Genomic DNA, 20,616 nt, shown 5'->3' on the forward strand with positions numbered 1-20,616 from the left:
GGAGTTCCTTAGAGATGTGAGCGAAAGAAAAGAAGGCAAATGAAGGTATAAAATTTTTGAAATACAGAGGTAGGAAAATAAGAAAATCTCACAGAAGCCTTGTAAGTAGGAAGAGAAAGGAAAAGAAGGGTATTGGCTTGATGGCGGTAGAGATTTAGGACAGAAGAGAACATTTAGAACAGCTTTGAGGAAAACCAGCCTAATTGATTGCCTTGCAGCAGTGAGAGCCCAATTGGCTTTAGAAAGCATGGTTTTGTGATACACTTAATGAACACAACTTTACAACTTTCTTCCAGAGCATTTATTTTCTTAAGTTCCAGTTAAGTATTATGTGCTACGCTAGGGATACAAAGACATCCTCTTTGTATACATCCTCCAGGTGACCTTCTTGGTCTCTGAGGTGATTAACTCTGAATAAGCCTGAGTTGCTCAAAGTCTTTGTGGCGGTGTGAGAAAGGTGCTGCACCATGAGAGTTGCACAGCTGTCAGTTGTAGTCCATAGGACTATATGATGAAGGCTTTTTTTTTTTTTTAATGATTACTCTTTACATCTAGTCATTCAGCCAGTTATAAATTCACCTTACTGCTATCATTTAGATTATTGATATTTCTATAATGTTCTTCAAGTGTAGAAATAAAGGACATTTTGTTAAATGTCTTTTGAAATACAGGTATGCCATATACACACATCCTGCTCATTACTCCCTCCTCCAACCTGTTCCAATCTACCAACTTCCTGAAACTTCCCCTCAAAAAAGTAGCATTATTCTAATATGACATATTCTTGATGAAGGTGTGTTGGCTCATTGATGGCTACTTATCTTGTTAAAACATTCACAAAATAACAAATGATACATCCTGGAAATCAAGCTTACCATCCCAGTATTTTATAGATTCTACTTTTTCTATCTTAAGTGGAGAGATCTACCTATCTCCAGTTCTGTAGCACCTTTTTCATTTCTATACTTAATGATTTTTTAGAGATAACTGACAATATCTTTACAATCACAATCCCAAATTACTTATATCTAGGAGGTTGTTGATTTAGATTTGGTACCTTGCTTTCACTGATGTCACCTTAATGCTTTTAGGAGGCAGCTAGGTGTCTCAGTGGGTAGAACAACTGGGCTTGTTGTCAAAAAGAGCTGAGTTCAAATCCAGACTTAGACTATTATGACCTCTGTTGACTTTATTCCACTGGAGAAGAAAATGGCAAATTATTCCAGTGTTTTTGCCAAGAAAACCCATGAACAGTATGGTCCTTAGGGTCATGATGAATTTGACACAATTGAACAATAATAGTGCTTTCTATGTCACCACTTACCTTGAGTTTCAACTTTCTGTTAACCATTTAATTGTAGCCTGCCTAGTCTGAAGACAGCTAGACTAACTCACATGTAAAGAAAGGATGATTATTTTTTCTAATTTTTAAAATATTTCATAGACTGTTAACACAAGTGACAGAGACAGTTAGACAGAGTACATTTCAAAATAGATGGTTTTGAATATGTGTACACTTTTGATGGATGGATGGTTCATGACTAGTAGATTGGGCAGCTGCTTATTTGATAAGATTTTGGGCTTCTTGATATTCTCAACGTACTTTTCCATTAGGCTGCCTTATAAGTCTTATTAAGTTCTCACTGTATGTCAAGTGCTATATAAGTACTGGGGCAGCTAATTGATAGAGCACTGGACTTAGAATCAGGAAGACTCATGTATTCAAATCCAGCCTCAGACATTTCCCAGCTGTGTGACCTTGGACAAATCACTCAACCCTATTTGCTCATTTCCTTATCTGTAACATGAGCTGAAAAAGTAAATGGCAAACCATTCCAGTATCTCTGCCAAAAAAATCTTCAAACTGAATCATAAAGAATCTGTCCCGACTGAAATAACTAAACAAAAATGCTAAGTATTAAAGTTTAATAAGGATAAAATTTAAGCATTCCCTACACTCCAGGAGTTTTCATTCTCTTAGAAGAGATGCATATCTGTGTCTGTGTCTGTGTCTGTATGTATATGTGTATTTATAAATTATATTTCAAAAATAAAAGATAATTGTTTTGGGGAAAGAAGAGGTGGCACCAGTAGGTGGAAAGATCAGGAAAGACTTCTGTAGGTGACCTGTTAGTTTTGCTGCCTTCATTTAAGACTTGGCTCAAATTCTCACCTTCTGTAAGAGAGCATCTTTTTTGATTCTCTCCATAACTAATTGCTTAGTTCCTGAGGCAATCTATCAATTCCAGTTCTTTGTGACAGGCCCTGAATTAAGTATCAAAGAAACAAATATAAAAATGAAAGTCCCTTTCCAATGCAAAAAAAAAAGCTTCAAATCCTCTGCTGATAGCAGATTTTTATAGGGAAGAGGTACGTGACTACTTTGTGGGGAGAGTAGTATCATTGAGGTGGTAAAAAGATTTAAAAAGGTAGATCTAGGGGCATTACAGAAAAAATATTTTCTACATCACTGTTTTGTGGGAAGATATAGTACTGATTTCTCATGAAGACTTGTAGCTATTTATACCACAAAATAAAACAAGAAAGTGATAACTTTTCATGCTCCTCAGTCACTTAGTCACTATTTTTCCTTCTCTAGATGCCTGAAGAACAGGCATTCTGTGTTTTGGTGAAGATTATGTATGACTATGGCTTGAGGGATCTCTATAAAAATAACTTTGAGGATCTTCACTGTAAATTCTATCAACTGGAAAGGCTCATGCAGGTAAGTAGAGCATTATTTATTTTTATCTATTGGTTAGGAGAACTTGATAAACCATTATTGGGATATTCCAGGGTGAGGGAGAAAGTTCTCTTAGGTATTGTACAGATGATAGAAATGGCATCTCTATATCAATCTTAATACCCATCAGAAAGTAAATTTCATTAAATTGGTGCTTAATATTTTGAAACTTACTATATCTAACACTTTAAAGGTTTTTATTTTAATAGATGTACTTTATTTGTGCATTTATTTGGTGAGGCATTTTATAAAGTTGTTAACTATCAGATTGCTACCCAATTGATGTGAAAGAATATGGAAAGTTATTGAGAAAGCTTTCAAAATGTGAGGAGCTTTTCCCAAATTAACAAGTATACTGGCCAAATATAGGTCTAGAAGCAGGAAATGTTTTCAGTTTTTCTCCACACAAGTCTCGTGGCTCTATTCACTGTTAAAAGTGATTATCAAGTGAGACTCAAGAACAAGGTCATTAAGAAATTGAAGGAGAAAAAAAAAATATAATAAATTTGGATCTTTCTAAGCATTCAAGAAGCGAGATTTTTAAGATTTTATTCTATCAGTTGTAATTTTTGGGGTCATTCAGTCATTTTAAAGTTTTCATTTATAGAAAAAAAATAACTCATCCTGTTTTAGGTTTATAATCTGAAGATATAAAGCATTATATTGATACATAAAGGGTTGAGGTTGTTGATGGCTGTTGGCTCTATCTGATATGGGTTGATTTTTATATTTTTCTTCATGAGATGTAATTAGGACATTATATTGAATATTATTGCTTAATTCTCTGATCTCCCTAACTTAGCTTATTAAATATAGTCCTAAAGTGTTGTGAAATAACCTATTTTCTTCCATTAGCATTTTTAGTAATATAATCTATCTTCAATGTGACCATTTAAAATGGACCCCTCTTAAACTACCTGGAGAATGAATATATATATGTGGATTTGTGATAGTTTTAAAATAGTCACCCTATGCAATCATTGATGTGTGCCCAATGATTTAATTATGGAAACTAGAGTAAGCATTGCATCTATATTTTTATCTTGGCTTTTTAATAATGGAAATGGCTGTGTTAATGGCTCATATTTTGCTTTCCATTCTTTTGGAGATAAATTTTAACTTCTTAATATATGAATCATTTTCCTGGGAGAAAGAAAATGAAATTTTCATGTAAGGTCATTATAATCTCCCACAGCATACTCAAATAATTCTAATATAGTGTTATGCTATAGCACTATTATAAAAGCAAAATAAAATTTGTTGTATATGTTATTGAAATTGTCTAGGTTCCCAAGAAGTCACCGTGATGGTTCTATAGTTTGGAAACTAGATGGATTAAAGCATAAAAAGTTAGAGCTGGGAAAATAAAATTATTCAAATCAACCCTTTCCTTTTATAGATAAGAAAATGGAGACACAAAGTGGTTAAATGTCTTGCTCAAATTAAAAGAATTAATTTATTCAAAAAATAGGACTAGAAATCAAATGTTCTGATTCCTGCAAGGTTTTCCTCCTGTGGCAGTCTGTTTCCCTCTCTACAAATCTTGATAATTGTTGATATCACAGGAAAGAATACAATTGTTTTTCAAATATTTTAGTATTAAACCATTGGTGGGGCTATCAAAACATGAATTGGAGTTATAGACGTAGTCTTATTTTGTCAAAGGATAAAGGTTTTCTGAAGAACAAATGATGTAGACTTGATGTGTTCATAACATATCTTTATATTATTAGTTTGCCTGTTTATATACTCTTAACTCTTGACCTTATGTCACTTTGCTGATGTTTCCTGAAATGGTACATCTTAGAAGGTTATTAAAGCAATAATAGAAACACTTATATAATGGAACTTCCATAATCTGTCTGGAGCATAAGCTTTGGAGTGTTTGTAGAGCTTTTCTGCACACACTCATACACTTTCAAGGTACCCAGGGCTGAAGGAGATTCAAGAGTTGACTTCCATGTCCCATTGTCATATAACCCTGATCATGTGATTCTGGAAATGGCCCAGGGGAATTCAGCTCAACTCCATGTATGCTCCATGGGTATGCTCTCACCCGAATAGATCTGGAGAACTCCCTTAATTCCCCCTTTTTATATTACAGGTAATGTAATTAAGTCAACTTTAATTCATTGTTTTAATAATTTGAGGATCTGTGATTATATCACTTTGTATGCTCCCTCCACTGATATAGATCATTCTATAACTTAGGAGATAGTCTTTGGGAAGTTCTGTGGCCAAAAAAATGCAACATTCAATTTCCTATATATTGGCTTAACTTCCCTTGGACAACAAATACAGTCTTTTCCTGAGCCTGTACTGTCAAATTTGACAAAATCTTGCAGAGCTTGTGATTTGCTGGCACAGCCTTGGAGAATACAAGGTCACCTCTACACATTGAGGCATTTGAGCAGGACTAGCGTTGAGGAATAATGGCTGTATTGCCATAAAATTCTAAATCGGCAACAATAAAATCTTGTGCAGCTTGACTTCTTTCCCATCTTGTTTTCTTCTTGTTTGTGTAAATGTAATATCCCTACAGAAGGCTGTGAGTTCTTAAGAGTGAGGATTATATTGTTTTTTCATCATTTCCATTGCCTAGCACAACACCTTGTACCTTGTTGATATGAAATGAATATTTGCTGACTTGAATTCCTCCTTCCTCATTTTTTCTCTTTAAATTCTAGGAGCAATTACCAGACCTACACAGCCACTTCTGTGACCTGAACCTGGAAGCTCATATGTATGCGTCGCAGTGGTTTCTCACTCTCTTCACTGCCAAGTTCCCCCTGTGCATGGTCTTCCACATCATTGACTTACTGCTTTGTGAGGTACAGTTACTCTATCTTGGAGACCTAAGCCAAATTAGAAAAAGTTCATTTTGAAAATTTCACAGTTTTTTGTTTTCTCTGCTTTAGTTATTAAAAGAAATTATTTAGTTATTAAGATAGAAATTCAGAAGAAGTAAAAGTTCACTGTTTTGGAATATAGAGCAGAAATCTTGTTTCAACTGTAGGATATATTCTTAAAATATAGTTTTGTCTCCGCTGAATACTATCATAAACTTCAGTGAGATAGGGGTAGGGACTGAACCTATAATTTTATTCTCATAAGAGAAAATTGCATTTTATTTATCAGTTTGCAGATTGGCACATTTTTATCAATTTGAGGTCTCTGAGTTGCCTAGAGCACTGAGAGATTCAGTGTAGATCACATGACCAATATTTCAGAGGCAGGTCAGGAACTAGGTCTTCCTGTTTTTGAGGCCGGCTCTCTATTCAACATGCCACTGTAAAGTAATGAGATAATGTGGTTCATAAACTAATGTTGATTTTCAAAATCTCACATAATCTAAAAGATATATTATGTTGTTCTACAACTTCATTTATTTTAGGATTCTTTTACAAAGTGAAACATTATTAGGTAGAATATATTAATATCTAAAAAGCATGCAGTCACTCAATTCTTTCCCACATTTCTTTAAAAAAATTTAAATGTTTTTAGTCATTTAGAAGCTGTGTTTGGGTGAGGAGAAAATCTTTCAAGAAGAAAAAGGAAGGAAGCAAAAGTTGATGATGCTTTTTGTTGGAAGCAAAAATGAAATTAAAGATTGAAAAAAATCCAAAAACGTTCTCGTGTAGATAAGATGCTTGAAATTAGGGGTCTCCCAGAGTCAGAAAGAGCATCATAGTTTGAAACAGATTCATTATTTTCTAAAACAATATGGGAAAATGAAAGACAGAATATAGGAGAAGGATCTTTTTTTTTTCATTACAGTATTTTTTTATTGAAGCTTTTTATTTTTCAAAGAATATGCATAGATAATTTTGCAACATTAGCCCTTGCAAAATCTTGTGTTCCAGTTTTCCCCCCTTTTACTCCCCTCCCCTGGATGGCAAGTAGTCCAATATATGTTAAACATGGTAGAAATATCTATTAAATCCAATATATGCATATATATGTATACAATTATCTTGCTGTACAAGAAAAATCAAATCAAACCAAGAAAGAAAATGATGAAGAAAATAAAATGCAAGCAAACAACAAAAAAAGTGAAAATATTATGTTGTGAACCACACTCAATTTCCACAGTCTTCTCTCTGTGTGTAGTGGCTCTTACAGAACAATAATATTCCATAGCATTCATATATAAGGGTCTGTTTAAAAAAAAAAAAACATTTTGTGCTAATGACCTGTTTATTTACAACTTAAAAGTAGACAGAAGGTACACTATTGACCTCACTGGAAAATTTCTAACTGTCTTTCTTTAGCCAATTGGGATTTAGGAACTTTTACTGCCCTTTCCTATCCCCAACACCATCTTCAATATTTATTAGACACCAGCATCTTCTAGCGCTTCTTTTTGTCTTGACAAATTAACTGACAACCCAATACTGAAATTCCCTTTTCTAATATTTCTTGAAATTTAAAGGCATCTTTGACCCCTTAAATTTCAGCAGATTTCTTCTTTTTAAACTTTTTGAGTGCTGAAAAACCTCAAAATGGATAGCATCACAGTGCTAAGTAGAGTGGGATGAATCTTTCCTTAAAGATATTTTCCAGAATTTGTTTTCCAACGAAATGTAGCTGTGGGATTTTCTCATTATTAGACTTTTCTCCCCTTTCTCAGCAATGTTAGATGTCACCAAACTTCACTAGTATAAGAAAGATAGAAAACTATAGTTTTTAGAGTTTTCTTGAAAGTAGCATTTAGTCTCAAGAATAAATGCTTCAACTGCCTAACACAATAAACTTTTAGGATTTTTGAGGAGTTTTCTTATCAGCACAAATAAGCTGGTCATTCATGTCGCGCTTAGATTCCTCCTAGTGGGGTTCCCAGCTTCTGGCTACATTTAATTTGTCTTCAGTCTCCAATCTTAGGAACTCATGAGTTAAATCACAGAAGGGAAGAGATCAGATTTTCTTTTCTCATAATTTAACCAGGTAGCAGAATAAATTGTTGAAGCTGTCACTTCACCATATATGTTGTAGTTGGCATATTGAAAGCACCATGGGGAAGATAGTTGTTAAAAGAGCTCCCTCAGTTCTGGCTATGATGTATAGCAGTATGCCATCTAGTACAAGGGTACTTCAGTGCTATCATCTGTCTCACCTGGTTCCTCTGAATCCAGGATAGAAGGTACCCATGACCACTTTAAAAAGAGATGGAATCAGTTTCAGCCTTATCAAAGCAATGTGCAGCAGCTGTTTAACCCTGCTTTGGGTTAAATTATGCTAACCACGCTAGTTTCCCAGACCGAGAGTTCTGACTTTCCACACTTTAGATGACATTTCATTTTGTGAATTTAGTCTCAGACTTCCATGTGGTTCATGATAGTGTCCTGTTTATAGCATTTTCCTCTGTGTTTGTAAACAAAATAGGTTAGCCTAATCCCTCAGAATTCTGCTCATTCTACATTGCCCATTCTAAACTCACCTATTTCCTTGAGCCTGACAAAAGGTAATTGGGATGCTTCAATATGAATTCTGGGTCAGTAGCCAAAATTTCTTCTATAGAGACAAACCCTCGTTCCCCTCCATCAGATCTTCAAATGCCTCCCCAGAAGCAGCTAAATAGCATGAAGGCTGGAGCTGGTGTTGGAACCAGAAGGATCTGAATTCAAATGTCACCTCAACCACTTATAAATGGGACACTGGCCAAATCTTCCTTAGCTTTTTTATCTGTGAGATGGAGACAATAATAGTACCTACCTTCCAGGGTTGTTATGGGTGCAAAATGAGAGTATATTTGTAAAGAGCTTTGCAAGTTTAACGTTTAAAATAAATGCTAGCTAATTATTATTGCCTGACACTTAAGTTTTATTTTAAAATATTTTTCTTTTTCATGAGAAATATTAAGCAAGAAGTAGCCGTAAAGTTGAGTACTCTGTGGTTTGTAAAAATACCCATACATTCAGTACTCCTTATTTTCCATACTTCAAATTCCTTCCATGTTTATTCATAATGTTTTTGTCTGGATTGTAAAAAGGTTATAGTGTACGTGTGTGTGTGAAGGTAATCAATTATTAAAATATAAAACAACTAATGTAAATTTCTTTCCTTTGAGATAGCTTTGGGACCTTCACTTTATTTTGGTGCTGGTCCTTTTTGCTTTTCTTCTCCAAAGTATGAGTGGTTGAAAACAATATATTCATTATGTATTCATCATTTAACTGTAAGCCTATATTTGTGCAATAATATTTGATCCTTTTGCATCTACCTGGGGCATTTAAGTAAAAAATGTGCATTCTCAAACATTTCTAAATTTCTAATGCAAGATTACAAAGAGTTATTAGGGAAGACTATGTAATTACCCATAAGTGAAACCCATGAATCTGATAACCTTATTTGAAATACCATTTATGAATAAGAAATTATGGTACCATGACCCTTACCATTAACTATTCTTGAAGTTGACTCTGAACTTAACGGTTAATTGAGAATGTTCTGACTCTTACAATGACACTATCTTCATTTGATTTGGACTTGATTTGCATATAGCTCTATATGTGGCCATACATTGAACAAGGCCTTTGTTTATGCAGAGCCTTGATCCATATCTCTGAGGAAGATATTTTAAACATATGTAGTTACTTCCTAGTGGGAAATGGCATTATGGTCTCTCATTAACCTCTTGATTATAAGACTGGAGATGAATTATTCTTGGTTGTTACTGATATAGACAACCTCATTTATCCAGCTCTACTCTATATGATTTTCCATTTTAGCCCACGAGATTGTACAAATTTATGACTTGTCCTTATTACAAGTGAGTATCCCATACAAAGTGTTCCAAAAGTCTCTGGGGAGTTTTAAAGCTTAAATTGGAGCACCCTATTAAATTTTAAAGCTTAAATTTGGGTGCCCTCTATTAATACTTTCTTTTTTTTGTGATGAAACCAATTTCTCAGAACTTTCTACAGTAATCTATTACTTAATTAACAGAGCATCCCACAGTGGCTTATGTGACTACTGTAATTTCCTAATTGGAATCTTGGAAAAATTTCGTATATAGGAGCCTACCCATCCATTCTGATTCCTCCCCTTGGCAGATTAGAAGGTAAAATTTTAAGGATTTGCTTATAAATCATACAATAATTTAATGTCCAGCTCCAGTGGACCATGGAAGAAGAAGTCGTATAAGAGAAGTTACATGGCTTGTCCATTGTCATGTTGTTCATAAAAAGAAGAGCTCCTATTCCTGTATGAACATGAGATCATACTGCAGAGTTCGAGCCTTGATCCTATTCTTTTAACCCAAGTTGATTGTAGAAGGTTGTGAAAGATATTTATATATATAATACAGACCTACCAGTTAATTCCTATAGTTAATGGTTAGCAAATAACAGCAACTCACTTTTGAGTAATATTTTAAAGCTTACAAAGAAAGCTCTTTTCTCGGTGAAGTAGGTGGGTAGGTAAGCAGACCTGTGCTATCTCTATTTGCTTTAAACTATCTTTGTCTTCCTGTTCTTGATTATTCTAGATACTCAAGTTTACAATGTTCTTTGAAACTGAAAATACTTGTTAACAGTTAAGCCACCTATATTCAAGCTCTAGAAAAATTTTAAAAGCTCGAAAAGTACAGCCTTAACCAGTTTCTTTATAAAATGCTTTCCCAGTCAGCTTTTGAATTTTGTATTGCATGTTGGAAAATAGTTTTGTTCTCTTGCTTTAGAAAGAATTATGTAAAAGTTAATTGATATATTTACAGATTGTTCCCCTAGTATAGATACTGAAGGTAAAAACTTCATTATCGAACAGCAGTGTCCCTCAAATGTAAAACATGTGATGTTTACTCACAGTTGCCCTGATAACCATCTTTTTTTTTCCACAGTAGTGTAGAAATATATTCACTATGGCTCTGTTAGTTGAAATGATATCAGACTTCTAAATCATTTCATAGCATGCGTTTTTAAAGTGGTTTTTTATTAAAGGTGCCATGTAACTGTCTCATTTCAGATCTATATTGACTATTTTAGTGTTTGTCTGCAAATTATATGGAATTCTGTAAATAGTTTTGATTTGGGGGAAATTGAATTGTGAAAATAATTTCTAACTAATACTCATTAAGAACTGACATTCCTTTCAAGATATTTTAAATTTTGTAATTATAGGAAACTCTTCTATAATTTTAAATGATTTCAGTTATTGATATTTAAAAACAACAATAACAACCCCTAAGATCACAGAATCAAGGAATGTCAAGGGCCATGGGAAAGCTACATGGCAATACAGAATAGAATACTAGAACTTGGAGGCAGGAAGGATTGAGAACCTCTGGGTGACTGGGTAAATCATGTAATCTCTTTGAGTTTCCATTTCCTCATCTGTAAATTGGGGATAACAATACTTTCATTATATACCTGGCAGGATTATGGGGACTTTATTGAGACAATGTACAGAGATGAGCCTTCCTGACTCCAGGCTTGACACTATCCTCTGTGTCACATAGCTGCCCACAATAGATGTAAAGTACTTTGTAAACCTTAGGGAGCTATGTATGAGCTTTACCAGAACAATTTCCATTGGTTTGGTACTATATGTCTTCTGAGCTGCCTCCATCAGATGGAGAAAAACACTTCATTTGCATGGAGAATCAACTGTCATTTTCAGAATCATCAGGCTTCTTTCTCAAGGATTGTTTGTGACATCTGTTCTTTCTATGGGACATTCTTTTGAGGGTTGTAGCTGGCTTGTCAGATGAATAATTCTGCTTGTGAGAAATATAATGTAGTGATAGGATAAAAGGGAAGAAATAAGCTTTTATACAGTATCTATGATATACCTTGCATTGTGCTAAGTCCTCTTTACAAATATTATCTCAGTTGATCCTCAGAACACTCTGTGAAGTTTTTGTAATTATATAGTCATTTTTTAGTCATGTCTGACTCTTTGTTACCCTGTTAGCAAATATAATTAGTGCTTTGCCATTTTCTTCTCTAGCTAATTTTATAGACGAGGAAACTGAGGCAAAAAGGTATAAATTACTTACCTAGAGTTACCTTGTTGGGGAATCTTTCTCTTCTATCTGTACAACTAATAAAGAGAGTTGGAGCCTTTCGTCTCATGCAAGAAATTGTCACTTACACCTTGAGTTTGACGACAAGGCTCTAAGGAGTCTCTTGAATCATTGTAGTTTGACATGATCACAGACTTTGCAGATAACATCCTCCTCCTCTTCAGTTCAGTAGGGCTTGCTTCTTTCTTCCCATATTGAAGTAATTATTTCAGTGGTCCTAGAAATAACTGATCCTTCAGTTGTTTGCTAGCTATCCTCTATTCTTTGATGCCCATGTTTTTTACATTCAATCATTCTTTGATCTTCTTTAGTCTGGGTAAGTTCAAAAGTATTAACCAAAGATATTGCCCCTGATTTATCCCTGTATTGTGGTTAATAAAGTAGTTTGCTAAGAACTACTGTTCTTGCTCCCTAAACTTGCTACTGTTCATCCTTTTCATGAGATTATTTAGCATTGTTCTTGTCTTCTCTTTAGTCCTACAAGATTGAAACTGTAGTAAAAGTTGTCTTACTTAGCTTATTACTGTTAAGTGTAATGGAGAAGAAAAATTGTCATGGTTAGTCTAACATCCTCAAGATAGGGAATACTTATTTACCAGATTAAAGTTTGGCAATTTATAGTTTTAGTTTACCATTTTCAGGAAGTAAAAGCACTTGATAGACATGACTACCTTGCTTTCATATAGTAGAGTCCCATCATACATGGAGGTTAGGTTCTAAAATCACTGTGTAAACTGAAAATCCTGCATAATTAAAATAACCCTGAAAATTACTTACGTTATCTAGAAGGACAGTGTCTGATAGCAGTAGTCAATAAAAACAGACAAAAGTGTCTTTTCTAAAAAGTCAACTTCTCTTTTAGGAAAGTAGATGGATCTGAAATGGTCGCTATAGAAGTGGACTTAGCCAGACTAAAGAAGATCAAAGAGTGTTTGAATGACTAAGAAACATGGCATCAAAAAAATGGATAATGTCAGAGTTGGAATGAATTTCATTGGCAATTTAGATTAGCTTACCCAAAAAATCCCCAGTATGACATGTCAAACAAATGGTCAGCCTTTATTTGGAGAACTCCAGGAAGGACAATTCTAACTTTTAGGAATTTATTTATTAATAGATCTAAATATTCATATTCTTTCTCTATCTCTCTCTCACCCCTCCTGCCGTGTGTGTGTGTGTGTGTGTGTATTTCATTTTCCATTGCTCATTGTTTTAATGAGCTTTTGGGTCCAAACACATGTCCTTCTGTCCAAATATTTGAAAATAGCTATTAGCTTCCCTCTTTTCTCCCCCCCGCCTCACTGTGTCTTCCCTTTTCCTAACAAGTTCTTCCACAAATCTTCATGTCATCCTTCATATTCTGGTTGTCCCCCTCTGGACATTCTTCAATTTACCGATGTCCTTAAACTAGAATTGAACATAATTTTCCAGCTGAAGTCTGATGAGGACACTTAATAGTTGAATTATCACCTCTCTTTTTGTGGAACTTATGCCCCTCTTTTTTTTTTTTTTCATTTAAAATTTTTTTGTTTATAGTTTGTATTTTATTTTTTGGGTTATATCTATATATACATTTAAAAAAAAACATATTTCCATATAAGTCATATTGGGAGAGAACAATCAGAACAAAATGGAAAAACCATGAAATGAAAAAAAAAACAGAAAAAAAAGAAAAAAAGGTGAAACTTAGTATGTGTTGTTGGTTCACATTCAATCTGTAGTCTCTCTACATGCAGATAGGGTTTTCCAAAGTTTTTTGGTATTTCTTTGAATCATTGAATTGCTGAGAAGAATCAAATCTACCATATTTGATCACACACAGTCTTGTTGCCATGTACGGTGTTTTCCTGGTTCCTTTTGCTTCACTCAGCATCAGTTCATGTAAATCTTTGCAGGCTTTCCTAAAATCAACTTGTTAATCATTTTTATAGAACATTAATATTCCATTATTTTCATATGCCATGACTTATTCAGCCATTCCTCAATTAATGACTTATGCCCTTTAAAAAAAAATAATGCCCCTTTTTAATGTAGACTAGGATTGCATTTGCTTTTTGCCTTCTGCATCACAGTACTGAACTTATAAGCTACTTAACTCCCAGATGTCTTTCAGAACACTTGTACTCTAACCATGCCTTTCTTACCATGTACTTAAGAAATGATTCTTTTTTGGGACCAAAATGTAAGACTTCCTGTTTATTCCTATTCAGTTTCTTTTTATTAGGTTCAGTCCAGGACTTGAACATTTCAAGATCCTTTTTGTGTCTTGATCTAGTCATCCCAATGTGAATATCCCTTTAACTGTTATCTGGTATATTTGATGAACATACCAGCTATAGCTTTATCCAAAGACATAGCTTAGATTTAAATTTCATCTTTATTTCCTATTATAGTCATGCAAATGAACTGCTAATTTTCAATTCCAATAGAACAAAAATAAAAACAGACAAAAATTTAGCTGGTAAAAATAATGTTTGAGAAGAAGAATCTAAGGTGATCATATGATTGTATGACTATTCTTTCAGTTTCACCATGCAACTAGAGAGGACATAAACACAAGGAAATCAAAGGAAAAATACCAGCGGCCTGCTAGTCTTCTCATTAGTTCTACTACCCTAAACAGAATGAATAGACACTTATAGGTATGATGATGATCTTCTAGAACTCCACTTCAAGTGCCAAGATATTCAAACTATGAAGGTTAATGAGAATTGAGATTGACAGAAGAAATAGTACATTTGGGTCTCTTTTCTTTGACTCAGAATCTTATGCTTATCAAGTCAAATAGTGGTCCCGGACTGTTTAAATCTTTTCCCCAACTCTCCTTCCCTCTCCACTTCTCTACCCCTCTCCTCTTCTCTCTCTCTCTCTCTTTCTCTCTCTCTCTCTCTCTCTCTCTCTCTCTCTCTCTCTCTCTCTCTCTCTTTCTCTCTCTCTCTCTTTCCTTTTCACTTCTTCCTTTTTCCTTTCCCTTCTTAGCACTTTTCTCCCTTCTTTTCTTTCTCCTTTCCTCCCTCTTTTCCTTCTATTCTCCCCACTTTCCTCTTACTCTAAAATATCTATGTTTGAATATCTGTAAGTCAAATATGGGTACATTTTTTATTCTATTGTAATACCCTTTTAAGCTAGCTAAGGGATGGAATTACTTAGCAAGAGAAAAGAGCGAGTTAAAATAACCAAATCAGACTTTCCTTATCAGAACTGTTACAAAAAATATTCCACTCTGCTCCTTTGCTTTAGAATTCTATTTGCTAGATTTATCATATAAGTCACTTCAATTAAATAGATTAGACAGCCACCCATTTAAAGAGGAATGCTGAATCAAAGTTTATATACTATATAATTTTGCCAGGAACTAGCCATCTTTTCTGCTTTTAGACATTTTAAATCCTTAGTCTTTGAGGGAAAGATTAAAAATAGAAGTTGCAGAAGCAATATGCTCCATCTACAGGAGCTCTTAGAGAAGAAATTTAGAACATTTTTAGCTGGCAGATTGTTTATTATGCAAATCCATTTTAAAAAATCACTTGGCCGAATTTCTGTGACCCTTATAAGAGAATTAGAAATCTGAAGAGTACCAAGCACTAAAGTAGTATCTAGATAGCACCCAATCCTTTCCCATTAAATATGAGCAAACAATGTTTTATTTTTTATTTGTCAAGCTTCCAATTTGATTAATAAGTACATAAAATAAAAATACAGAAATAATATGCATTGGGAAAAAATTAGCTAAAGTTTTTCAGATAATATATTACTGTTTTTTCACTTTGAATCTCTAGACTTGTCCACAAAAGTAATCAGCATTAGAGACCATACCTCACCTTAACCTTTTTGGAAACCATTATTCTCATCTTGGTTCTAAATCTTGTGATCTTTGCAGAAAAACAGTACATTTGCAACTCTTTCATAATAGTCCTTTTCAGTGTTGCCTCTGTTTTTCATAATTTGAGGTGATCGACCACAATCTCTGAGGAGTTATCTTTTTTTTTTTGTTCCATTTTCTAAGCTAAGCATTCCTTGTTACATAGCAATTCCCTGAGTCATAATTAGAGAGCCATCTATTGTCCCTTCCTCCCATTTTTAACATTCAGTAAGTCCACTCATTTTAGATTAATAGCATAAACCTTATTTTATTCTTACTTTTGTGTCTTCTTCTCCTTCTCCTTCTTCTCCTTCTCCTTCTCCTCCTTCTCCTTCTCCTCCTTCTCCTTCTCCTTCTCCTTCTCCTTCTCCTTCTCCTTCTCCTTCTCCTTCTCCTTCTCCTTTTCCTTCCTTCCTTCCTTCCTTCCTTCCTTCCTTCCTTCCTTCCTTCCTTCCTTCCTTCCCTCCCTCCCTCTTATTCTTCTTCTCCTTCCTTTCTCCTTCGCCTTCTCCTTCTTCTTCATCTTTTGCTTTTAAAAATCAGCTTAGTTCTCATTTATAAAACAGAATGAAAGGGTGGTTTTTTTGTTTGACAGATTTATGTATTCTCTTCATGGAAGAAATAGTAACAAACTATATCTCTTCATCCCTTTTTACTCCCCTCCTCCCCACAAAATAAAAGACCTCTCATGTTGACTATTCAATGACAATACAATCCTGTACAATATAGTGCATATGGGACTGGTATTATGTTAAGCTTGGGAATACCAAAAAGAAAAAAAAAGAAGCAAGCCTTACTCTCTAGGAGCTTGCAATCTAAGGAGGGAGGAGAAAGATGATACAAGAAAGGAAGCTAAAATGGGGCTGAGCGTACTTCTGATGTGTGAGTGCCAAAGCTGAGACAATCTCCTTAAAGATGAATTTTTTGGTTACAAACTTATCCATGGGGTGGGGGTGGGGGTAAGGGGAAAGGAAGGGGGAGAGGATGATAATGATGATATAGTTCAAACTATTGATAAAACTTTCTTATTGATATTTGTCTTTTCCAGTTCATTTCAACATTTAAGTGCTTACTCTCTACAAAGCTCTATGCTAGATCTTGAAGATGTATAAAAAGTGACATAATACCTACATTGAAAAAGTTTATATTCTACTGAGGTTGAGTTGGAGTGGGAGGAGAAATACAGCTAGTGGTAGAGAGATGGATATATAAATATAATTATATGGGTATGACAAGGGCAAAAGGATTTCTGATATAAGACAGTTTGAACAGGGAGAGAACACCTTGTGAAGGGATGAGGGAAGACATTCCTACAGAGGGAGTAGGTTGCATCTGATTTGGGCTTTGAAGAAAGAAAAGGATTCTGAAATGTCAAGCTACCAGGGGAGTACATTCCAGGCATGAGAGTGACAGCCTGTGCAAACACACTGAGGCAGGTGGTGCATGTTTAATTCAGAGTATAATGCACAGTCCAGGTCGGCTAGAACATAAGAGTATGTGAAAAGGGGAAAAGTGAGAGAAAGCTAGGAGGGAGGGGTAGAGTCAGTGTGTGAAGCACCATCAGGGCCAAGCTGAGGAGTCTGAGATGGTGGTGTTTCAGGCAATGGAGAGTCATTAAAGAGAACTGGAAGCCAAAGTTAGTGGAGCAGTTCGGAATCAAAACAACATTGACAGCTGGGTAATTTTGATAGATTGAAAAGATTTGAGCCTGAAAACAGGGAGCCTTTAGAAGGACATTAGAGCCTTAGGTATGAGGTCATAAAGCACTGAACTAGGATGGTTTGTGACACAGATTGGTAGGTGTGGAGGAGACAATAAAGATATTGTGGCAGAATCAGTAGCTTAAACTGTCTATGGGTAGATCATTCAAGTTTAGGCAACAAGCAAGAATAACTCAAGATTCTAATGAAAAGAGGCAAGTTTGATCCTCCCAAGTATCACTGAGACTTGGTGGGTTAAAATCTTTGATGGGAATTTATCTTTGGACGGATATAACTTCATTAAAAGAAATAGGACATGTAAAAAAGGAATGGTAGAATAGTTACGATTATTTATTAAGAAAAGATTCTCCTGTGAGAAACTCCAAGGACTTGTGAAATAAGCGTAATGTAGATTACATTTGGGTAAAGTTCATTTAAAGCAGAGAAAATAGTGATTTTGTATTTTGTTATTGGAGTATACAATAGTTTACCCTAGCCAGAAAGAAGTAGGAGGTTGGTATACATTGTGGACTTGGCACAAATGTTTGCTATCATAGTGAAGAGGTTTCTTTGCTTGTACAAACTTCTGCCATGGAGTGTTATCCATTATAGTTATTCCCTCTCCCCACAATGTGGTCTAGAAATTAGGGTCTAATGTTCTGAACTACCTTTTTAACCAGACAGTCACTTGCTAAATCTGTCTTTCTCTTTTATATTCTTATCTCCAGTGGTTTGATGAAAACACTGTTGCCAAACAAAAAAGTGTTGCCAAACCATTATTCCTATGTTTTAAATCCAAGTCTAATTCTCTGTCCTACTTTGTTAACTAAGCATTCACTTCCCCGGTCAATGTTTTCCTCTTTTGAGGCCCTTGCCTTAAGTGCTAAGGATGATGAAAAGACTACCAGTATTCCTGGGGTCGTTTGTTCTTTGTTCAAGACTTCCCAGTCCTTAGCAATGCTTTTTAGATTTTTTTCTGGTGGTGTCAGTTATGCTTTGCATGTATCACTAAATTTGGATAACAGTCATAAGGTAGAACAAGTTTTGGAGAGTTCTTTATTGCATCCTGTTCACCTAGATCAAACAGATATTTTTGTAAAGAGCTTAGCATGGTACTTGGCCCAGAGTAAGTGTTTTAAAATTCTTATTCCTTCCCATCCTTCTCCCTAGCCAGAGTATACTATGGCTGTGATTTTTATCTGTACTACCAATCTACTAGCTATTCAAAAAAAGGAAATAATTTTTATCTGGCATGAACAGTTCTTGATGAAATTTAGCTGGCTGTGTTCACTTTCTTCTTTTCTAAAAACTTAAAAATCATCTTCTTAATAATCTAGTATTTTGCCAGGAAGGGGGAGGTTAAGCTTGCCATAGTACAGTTTGCACATAGTATCTTTTATCCTTCTTTCAGAATAGTGGTATTTCTGTCACTGTTCATACTTCTTCAGGAATCACTAGCAGTTAGTCATTGCATTTACCAGTTCTTTCTGAACCCCCACAACGTAATTTATTTAGCCTTGGTGTCTTGAACTCAGGGGTATCTATGTGATTTCTTATGATCTCATAAGCCTTAAATGTTTGCTCTTGTGAACGAATCCAACTATTTTGGAGAGTAGTTTGGAACTATGCTCAAAAAGTTATCAAACTGTGCATACCCTTTGATCCAGCAGTGTTACTACTGGGATTATATCCCAAAGAGATTATAAAGAAGGGAAAGGGACCTGTATGTGCACAAATGTTTGTGGCAGCCCTTTTTGTAGTGGCTAAAAACTGGAAACTGAATGGATGTCCATCAGTTGGAGAATGGTTGAATAAATTGTGGTATATGAAAATTATGGAATATTACTGTTCTGTAAGAAATGACCAACAGGATAATTTCAGAAAGGCCTGGAGAGACTTACACGAACTGATGCTGAGTGAAATGAGCAGGACCAGGAGATCATTATATACTTCAACAACAATACTATATGATGACCAGTTCTGATGGATCAGGCCATCCTCAGCAACGAGATCAACCAAATCATTTCTAATGGAGCAGTAATGAACTGAACTAGCTATGCCCAGAAAAAGAACTCTGGGAGATGACTAAAACCATTACATTGAATTCCCTAATCCCTATATTTATGCACACCTGCATTTTTGATTTCCTTCACAAGCTAATTGTACAATATTTCAGAGTCTGATTCTTTTCTACAGCAAAATAACGTTTTGGTCAGGTATACTTATTGTGTATCTAATTTATATTTTAATATATTTAACATCTACTGGTCATCCTGCCAGCTAGGGAGGGTGGGGGGTAAGAGGTGAAAAATTGGAACAAGAGGTTTGGCAATTGTTAATGCTGTAAAGTTACCCATGTATATATCCTGTAAATAAAAGGCTATTAAATAAATTAAAAAAAAAAAAAAAAGAAACTGGAAAAAGAAAAAAAAATAAAAAAAAATAAAAAAATAAATGTTTGCTCTTATGTATCAGTGTAATACCATGCATTTTGAAGTAGTATAAAACTCCCTTCTCCCTAACATTTCACCTATTTTGTACTTTCCTCTGAGGTACCTTGAGTTTCTTAACAAGGAATCTCTTGCTATAGGGACAAAAATGCGTATATTATTTTAGGGAAGAGAAATAATACAAATCTTTGGTACAGAGACCCTTCTCATCAGGTTGCATTCTAGTTGTGTACTCACAATGGTACTGGACATTAAATAGAACTTGGAACTCATGGGGAGTTTACTTTCAAATGGAGGCGTCAATTAGGTCAAATTAGTCAATTAGGAAATCCTGTTTTTAAAAGTTCTTTATAACCTGGCCCCTTTCTACTTTTCTTACACCTTACTCCTCTCCATATAGTTTATGAACTAGTGACACTGACCTGTTTCTTGTTTCCCCCACAAGATACCTTATTTCTCATTTCCAAGGATTTTCTCTCACTCCTCCTCATGCCTGGCACTCTCTTCATCCTCCTCTTAAGCCTTCTAACTTCTCTTGTTTCATTTAAGTCCTAGAAAAAAATCTCACTTTTTATAAGAAGCGTTTTCCAAATCCCCTTATTATTGAGATTACTTTCAATTTATCCTATTTATATCTTAATTTGAACATACTTGCTTATTATTTTCTCTGTTAGATTGAGAACTCTTTGAGATTTCATGAACCAGTTTTGCCTTTCTTTGTATTTCCAGAATTACATACTAGGTACTTAATACATAGTAGGTGTACATAGTACATAGTAGGTGCTTAATACATACTTGTTGACTATCAAAATCAATATGAGTATGGAACAGTTCCGTAA

The 20,616-nt window shown here is 34.7% G+C and overlaps 1 protein-coding gene across 4 annotated transcripts in view; it reads left to right on the forward strand.

The window, feature by feature from the left end:
• Window positions 1–20,616, forward strand: part of RABGAP1L (RAB GTPase activating protein 1 like) — a 697,071-nt gene that overhangs the window by 423,759 nt on the left and 252,696 nt on the right. For 3 of the 4 annotated variants that reach the window (XM_031968366.1, XM_031968367.1, XM_031968368.1), the window contains 2 exons: window positions 2,600–2,725; window positions 5,431–5,574. In XM_031968366.1, coding sequence (XP_031824226.1) covers window positions 2,600–2,725; window positions 5,431–5,574 — 270 coding nt within the window. Of the gene's footprint in view, window positions 1–2,599; window positions 2,726–5,430; window positions 5,575–17,475; window positions 17,578–20,616 lie in introns of those variants that run through there. The other variant, XM_031968373.1, reaches the window with a different exon arrangement.

The sequence above is a fragment of the Sarcophilus harrisii genome, chromosome 4 (genome assembly GCF_902635505.1).
Source record: "Sarcophilus harrisii chromosome 4, mSarHar1.11, whole genome shotgun sequence".
NCBI lineage: Eukaryota > Metazoa > Chordata > Mammalia > Dasyuromorphia > Dasyuridae > Sarcophilus > Sarcophilus harrisii.